General features: G+C 55.1%; 2 protein-coding genes across 2 annotated transcripts; one reads left to right on the plus strand and one right to left on the minus strand.

Moving 5' to 3' along the window:
• The first annotated feature begins 64 nt into the window (after positions 1-64).
• Positions 65-2,212, plus strand: LOC113209148 (zinc finger protein OZF-like). The gene is made up of 2 exons (XM_026426527.2): positions 65-195; positions 589-2,212. The coding sequence occupies exon 2, from the start codon at positions 641-643 to the stop codon at positions 2,018-2,020; it is 1,380 nt and encodes a 459-aa protein (XP_026282312.1). The 5' UTR covers positions 65-195; positions 589-640; the 3' UTR covers positions 2,021-2,212.
• A 3,167-nt stretch (positions 2,213-5,379) lies between these two features.
• Positions 5,380-7,268, minus strand: LOC127749359 (uncharacterized). Its single transcript, XM_052267295.1, has 5 exons — positions 7,137-7,268; positions 6,897-6,973; positions 6,439-6,790; positions 6,046-6,348; positions 5,380-5,921 (listed from the first exon to the last, which is right to left on the minus strand). Exons 1-5 carry the CDS (start codon positions 7,266-7,268, stop codon positions 5,388-5,390), a joined length of 1,398 nt encoding a protein of 465 aa, XP_052123255.1. The 3' UTR covers positions 5,380-5,387.
• Between the last annotated feature and the right edge of the window lie 146 nt (positions 7,269-7,414).

Raw genomic sequence — 7,414 nt, forward strand, 5'->3', positions numbered from 1 at the left:
GGGGGGGGGCAGTCCCACCGCAGGACGGGAAATGAGGTGAGGGGCCTGCTGCACTGCGGCATTGGATTGGACGACGTCGAACGGCGCGAGCGAGACGTGTTCTTCCGAAGAACGCGGGGAAGAACTTCTTCGAGCGCAGCTCCGTGACCAGACCGGGCCGTAGACTGACCGCGACCCGACAGCGATCGACCTCAGGTGCGATCCCTATGCGATAAGATGGCTGACTGTACAGTGAAGCATTCCGGTAAAAGCTGAAATGCAGCAGAATGCGGGGAAGAAAAAAAACGGAAATCCGTTTTCTTGTTCCGTGTATTCTCTTGCATTTCAGCTTTACCGGAATGCTGTATTCGACCACCAGCTTCCGAACTACAATTTATTCATGGAGCGTGACTGAAAAAAAAACAACAAAAAAAAAAAGTTATCAGAAAAGTGTCAATTTCAGGACCACATTTTTATGAATCTGATGCAAAAACCGACAAATGTCTGATGTCTGACGTCGTTTCGATGTCGGTCTGACATTACATTGCTCACTGGGCGTATAACACTGTGGTACGTAACTAGTTGTCTCTCTCTCTCTCTTTACTATAGGGACACTACATTCCCGTCTGTTACCACAGTACGAGGAGCCGGAGCCCTCACGATGGCGCCCACAAGGGAAAATGCCTTTGAGTGCGCGATGTGCGACATGAAGTGGCCGAACAGATCTGCTCTTCAAACGCACGAGCGCATCCACACCGGAGAAAAGCCGTTCGAGTGTCCAGAGTGCCACAAGACGTTTGCGCAGGGGGGTGTTCTGCGTAGACACATCCGAATCCACACAGGGGAAAAGCCTTTCGAGTGCGCAGTGTGCAGCAAGAACTTTCGGCAGAAACCTGCGTTGGAATCTCATCTACGTACCCACCACGCCGGGGATAAGGTTAGGCCATTTGAGTGCACAGTGTGCCACATGACGTTTGCGGTAAAATCGATTCTTCAACAGCATGAGCGCACCCACACCGGAGAAAAGCCGTTCGAGTGCCTCGTCTGCCACAAGTCGTTTTCACAGACGAGTATTCTCACTAGACATCTTCGAGTCCACACAGGAGAAAAGCCTTTCAAGTGCGAAGTGTGCGGCAAGAACTTTAGTGATAAATCTGGGTGGGAATATCATGTCCGCACTCACACCGGGGAAAAGCCTTTCGAGTGTACAGTGTGCCACAAGACGTTTGCACGCAGAGGTTATTTGGCCGGACACGTCCGCATCCACACAGGCGAAAAACCTTTCGAGTGCGTAGTGTGCGGCAAGAACTTTAGAACGAGACCTGTGCTGGTTACTCATTTCCGTACTCACACCGGGGTGAAGCCATTCGAGTGCAACTTTTGTGACAAGCAATTCTCACAAAAGAGCAACCTGCAAACGCATCTGCGAATGCACACGGGAGAAAAGCCATACGAGTGCACTGTATGCAATAAGAAATTTGCAGACGGTTCAAAGCTGCCAGGTCATTTACGTTCCCATACAGGGGAGAAGCCCTTCGAGTGTGCTTTATGCAACAAGAAATTTGGAACCGATGAAAACTTGCGTCGCCATCTGCGCATCCACACGGGGGAGAAGACAATAGAGTGTGCCGAGTGCAACAAGAAATTTTACCGTAGAACAGAGTGGCGTACACATATCCGAATCCACACAGGAGAGAAGCCATACCAGTGTACAGCATGCAACCAAAAGTTTTCATGCCCTTCAGGTCTGCGAGAACACACCAAAACCCACACTGGAGAAAAGCCGCACGAGTGCCACGTGTGCCACAAGTCGTTTGCACAGGCAGGTGTTCTGACTTCACACCTCCGTGTCCACACTGGGGAGAGGCCCTTCGAATGCACGGTCTGCCACAAGGAATTTTCCCAGTCCGGCAGTCTGCGCGCACACCTCAAAATCCATACAGGAGAAACTGGAGAAAGGGAGTTTCAGTGTACGGTATGCAACGTGAAGTTTCCGACCGCTGGCAAACTACAAAGGCATGTTCGAATTCACACCGGATGAAGGCCAGCACAAGAAAGAAGCCACTGGAGTGCACTTAGTGCGGAGAGCAATTTTCCGAAAGGAAAGTCTAGTTGTTCACATTTGAAGCCACTTATAGATTTACTACCCGTTTGTGCTCTGTATTGGGTGTTCTGAAACACGGACATGTGCAATGTAATGTGTGGTATTTTGTGTTGTAGACGGCAATAATTTTCATGATTAATTAAATTACAATGTACCAATTTAAACGTTTTATCCCTTTTTATCCCTTTTCTGTACAAACTAGAGTGGGTGATAAAATGAGAGGGGGTGGGGGAGGAAATGGGGGGTCAATACATAGATAAAGACAGAGATGGTGAGAGAGAGAAAGGGGGGGGGGGGGAGGGGGTCGCTGGGAGCTCGGGTCCAGCCGGCCGGGGTGCGTGGCACCTGGGCGCACCTGGGCTTACACTACACTTCAAAAATACCCCCTCGCGCAGCGGGATTTTATTTGGCCGGTTGGGGCAGCAGGCACTTCGCGACCCGCCGGGGCCGGGACCCAGATTGCTTCGACGGCGGTCTTGTGGGCGCCCCGATCCTTCGCCCTGGCCCTGGCCCGAGCCCTGACATGAGGGAGGTGGGGCTTCGGCTGCTTAGGCTCGGCAGCCTCGACGGGCGGGACTAGAGTCTCCCTCCTCCGGGAAAGGCTGACCGCCCTCCTGGATTGTATTAGTTAGTTGATCAGAAGTAACACCCCCCCCCCCGGTCAAATGTATATCAAGAGTCATAGTAGATACCTACATTGGTCCCTTGACTGATGTAGCTAGGAAGTACGTACATAGCTTTTTTTCTGAAAAGAACATTCCAAACGTAAAGTACAACCTTTTATTTAAGCAATTTTACCTTTACTTAAACAGTATAGTGTATTTCGACTAACGGAGGAAGAAGAATAGCGGGTAGGACATAAACGTTACCGATTGGTCGAGAGCTTCCCGCCTCTACGTCACGCCGGTAGTAGGGGTAGGCGCTCGGCCAATCAGGAACCTTAATGTTCTACCCGCTATCTTCATCCGTTAGTCGAAATACACTATATGCAGAACAAAATTAGCCAGCTGTGTGCTGTATTTTACACTTGCTATACGCTGAAGTAGTGCATAAGTAATTAGACTGTTGTTATGTAACCGTTGGTAGTAGTGTTAATGCTCACTGTGGTCAGACTGTCGTCATCAGCAGTCGTTAGTCATTTGTCATAACTTATATATGTTTGCATCTCTCAATAAACACTCTCTCATTCTGCTGCACCTGACCCGAAGTAGTTCAGCTCATTTAACCTCAGGACTGTCATGTCCATCCTTGACCTCAACGAGACATAGCTGCTCATGAAGACTTGATTTCAACATAGACGATGGTCGGTAACGCCTGAAACACGGTGTTGGGAAAAAACACCTCCACCGTGGCCACAACGACGCGACGTGAGCCAACCGAGAAGCGGTGCCGAGTAGGTGCGGGAGGGGGGGGGGGGGGGCACCTCCAGTGAGCCACCTGAAAGGTAGGCAATTTGCCCAACAAAAACTTGTGTGTAGGAAACCGACAGTGTATCGCCCCGGTCACACTTCCGATTCACATCAAATATTACAGGCCTCTTCGGGAAAATTGGCGGCTTCAATGAGGTGAGCTAGAACGTTGGAATCGAATAGTAGGGAACCCATCTTGTTCATCTTGGCACAGGCAAACGGGGATAGCGATGGGCAGGGAAACTATGCGGGGGTATATAAAAAAACACTTAAACAAAAGACAAGTGACGTAAAATAATAATGTGCAATGGAACTTTTTATTTTGCCAATAATATTTATTTTCCAATAAAATACCCTTTGATACCTACTTTAAGAGGCGTACAGAGAGCATAAGACCTTCTCTAGGCGTTTCGTTCTTTGAAAGCACAACAATGATAACGCTGGGAAAGATGCATAACAGATAGTTTTTGACAGAAAAACCCCTTTACAAACACACTCGAGCTCCCATGTGGCTGCCTACCGGTAGAGCAAGTCTTGCGGACTGTCTAAAACGTTATGACATAATAACAATCCAACATTAGTCCACGATCTCGTCATTCGCAAGGTCACCCCAGAGCACCTCACCGTGCAACGTGCAACCTGCAAGGCCCAAAGTACTCGGTTATACAGAGCTACAGTAGCTGGGACAGGAGTTCACCGCCAGAAACTTTTGGGTCAGATCAGCGTGCATCCAGACGTGGATACACCCGGAGTACACCCTGAGCCTGAGGCTGCGCTCCGCCGGGGCCATGATGCCATGGTGTTGCCCTGCAGCTCGTCCGGCACCGCGTCCACGTCCACCTCGAGGTGCTGCAGGGCGGGCAGCGCGGGCAGCGCGGGCAGCGTGGGCAGCGCGCTCAGCGGCGGCTCCGGCTGGGGCAAGTCCTGCACCCTGTCGTTGTCTATGACGAGCGACTCGACTCGTGACCAGCCGGACGAGCCCAGGGCCGACACCAGGTCCACGCCGACGTCCACGGGGCCGTGCGGCAGGCAGGCCTTGCACAGCTGCTCGGCACTCCGGCGGAAGGTCGAGGCCCCGGGGGAGTCCGAGTACGCGATGGGCATCAAGCGCAGGGACCGCGCTGGCTGCTCCATGCTCTCTGTAAGGACACAGTCACTGCGGTTAGTACTCCTGCACAACGCTGTGGTCGCTCTGCTCACACGGCTATTGTTATGACCACTGTGGACTTACCTTTGCTTGTGATGTGGTTGTGGACGGACGGCGGCGCGTAGAGCGGCTGACCTGGCGTTGGAGGTGGGCCGCTTCTGGACTCTGATGACGGGCACTCGAGCGCTTGGCCGGCGGATCTGTCTTGCTGCGATGTGCCTCCTCTGAAGGATTCCCCGCGACTGTGGGGACGGGTGTGCCGCGCGCCGCGCACCTGGACGAGGAGTACTCGTTAAGGTAGGGGGGCTGACGGCCGAGGACGCCGACGGTGGAGGCAGGGGCCCGCCCCGAGGCTTAACCCCCCCCCCCTCTCCCCAACCTGACCACCGCGCGGCATCCAGCAACCTGGGAATACCTGATGTGCCCTGTGCTCCACCAAGTCAGGCGACCCGGTCCCCGCCCGCTCGTAGGAAATACCGCACGACGCGACTCGAGTAGGGCTTTCGGACCAGTGCGACAGAAAACACACAGTGTAAATTACACTGTAAATAAATTTATAGCTCCGAAATGGGCCGCGGTGTCGAGCTATGTAGCAAAATAACGATCAGCAGAACATGGAGCTGTTGGTCGGTTGTGTGCATAAGTGACCGACAGTCTTCATCTGTAGGGACACTGGAATTCAAAGAAAAGGAGGGGACTTGTTCGGTGTGGGAAAAACTTGTTTTATTTGAACGTGGGTCAGTGAACATCAGACGTCCTCCCACGGCACGGCGTCGCACTTGCTGCACAGCACCTCGGTGCCGGGCGCCGCGGCCCGCACCTTCTGCAGCTCGGCGCCGCAGGCGCGCTGGTCGTGCAGCTTCGCCACCACCCTCCACAGCACGAGCCGGCGCAGCGCCCGCAGGCCGCACTGCTGCAGCAGCAGCTGCAGGTTCGTCACCTTGACCGGGGCCAGCACCAGCTGCAGCTCCTCCAGCGTGTCCCTCTGCGCCTGCAGCAGCGAGCGCAGCGTGGCGAAGGGCAGCTGCTCGTGCACCCGCAGCCACGGCAGGCCGCGGTGGCCGGGCGGCAGCGCGGGCAGCACGGGCGGATGCGCGAACAGGGCGTCGTCGTGGCTCGACACGGCCAGCCTCCTCAGCCGCGGCATGGCGACCACCTCGCGGAGGTGCGCCTCGTGAGGGCTGGCCACGCTCAGCCGCTCCACCGTGGCGGCAGCGTTCTGCAGCAGCTGCAGGCTCCAGGCGGGGTCCGCGTGGCACTGCACTGAGACCAGCCGCTCCACCTGCGGCAGGAAAGATGAGAGTTAGCATTCATGCATACGGGAATTGCGCCAAACCAGACAAGTATTAGGGGCGCTTCTCGCTTCTCGTCAGAATTATGAAGTTTTCCTTTAAAACAATGCTCACCCCTGTTGCCTCCCGCAGCGCGACCATCTTCAGCTCCAGGCTGTTGCTCGTGCTGGTCCAGAACACGCTCATCTCCTGAAGATCCGCTGGCACCTCGGCACCTGCAGCTGCTGCAGAGGGCGGGCGACACCCGTCGGCGGGCGGTTCAGCTGCCGCAGCAGGCAGGCGCCCCTCATCACCTGCAGGTGGCGCAGCGCGGCATGAGGCTCCGAAGGGGTCCTCTTGATCGTCAACCGGCAAATTCTCAGTCTTAATAATGATTGGCGCCACAAGAGGGGCCGCTCTAACTCGCTCATGCGCGATCTACAGGTGGTAAAATAGGTCATTTATTTAAAAAAAACAGTAACGTCCGCAGTCTGGAACGACCGTTTGGGGGAGACCCTTTCATCCTACCTGTTGTCGACGTCGAAGCTCCCCGCCAGCCTCGGCGAGACCCGCCCTCGCCGTCACCACGAGCCACAGGGCCTTGACGAGGGGGTCCTCGGTGTTCCTCACGGTGCCCGTCAGCTCGCGGCCGCGGCCGCTGCGCAGGTTCAGGCTCCAGGACTCGGCCGACAGCAGCGCCAGGAGCACCTCCTCCCTCTCGCACTGGCGCTGCAGCCCCTGGAGTTCGGCGGCCGCCTCCTGCAGCACGCCCGGCCGCAGGTACTGCCTCAGCGCGGCCTTGGTGTTGTGGACGTCGTGCTCGTCCCAGCAGCGGCGCGTGGCGGCGGCGCGGCAGTCCGAGCACCAGCCGCGCGGGACCCTGGCGCCAACGAGTCGGTACGTTAGCACACAATACACTGTATACACTGGTATGGCTCCTGCAAGCCTGCGGGTGGGCAACCCGCGGCGCAACGGACTGTACTCACCTGACGTCGCCTTCGCGCTCCACCAGCCGCAGCACCGTGAGGTTGGTGAGAAGTGAAGCGGGGACGGAACTGAAGGCCTAGAAACAAGTGACAGAAAGAATTTACACTTGAGTTATACACTTGGACTTTCGCATAATTAACCTGCATTCAGTCTCCGCGAATCGCACTTATTGTGCTGATTATTCACAAATTTTGTTGTGAATTGCTTTCATGTACTTTTTTTGCATGGACTTCTCTTACCTTATGGCACGTTGGGCACGCATTCTCATTGCTTTCCTCGAGGCAGTGGAGACACACGGTGTGCCCGCATGGAACTATCTTCGGGATGCGCTCTTCCTTGTCAAAGTCCTCGCAACAGATATCACACTCCATAGTGCTGACTTTGCGTGACGTTTACTCGGGAATAGCCTTCGGAAATTCGACTTCAGCACCACACGGCCGCCAACTCGACCTACGCGTGCCGTAAATGCCTCAGACTGAGAAAAGAGAACGGAACGAGTACTGCGCAGTGCCCCCCC

The sequence above is a fragment of the Frankliniella occidentalis genome, unplaced genomic scaffold (assembly GCF_000697945.3).
Source record: "Frankliniella occidentalis isolate FOCC.00 unplaced genomic scaffold, Focc_3.1 Scaffold49, whole genome shotgun sequence".
Taxonomy (NCBI): domain Eukaryota; kingdom Metazoa; phylum Arthropoda; class Insecta; order Thysanoptera; family Thripidae; genus Frankliniella; species Frankliniella occidentalis.

Excerpts from the sequence above, each read along its gene's own strand:
- LOC127749359 (XM_052267295.1), bottom strand. The coding sequence starts at position 7,268 with ATGGAGTGTGATATCTGTTGCGAGGACTTTGACAAGGAAGAGCGCATC. Across the intron at positions 6,791-6,896 it reads GAGCGCGAAGGCGACGTCAG|GGTCCCGCGCGGCTGGTGCT; the intron begins GTGAGTACAGTC and ends CGTTGGCGCCAG. Across the intron at positions 5,922-6,045 it reads CGCTGCGGGAGGCAACAGGG|GTGGAGCGGCTGGTCTCAGT; the intron begins GTGAGCATTGTT and ends TTCCTGCCGCAG.
- LOC113209148 (XM_026426527.2), top strand. The coding sequence starts at position 641 with ATGGCGCCCACAAGGGAAAATGCCTTTGAGTGCGCGATGTGCGACATG.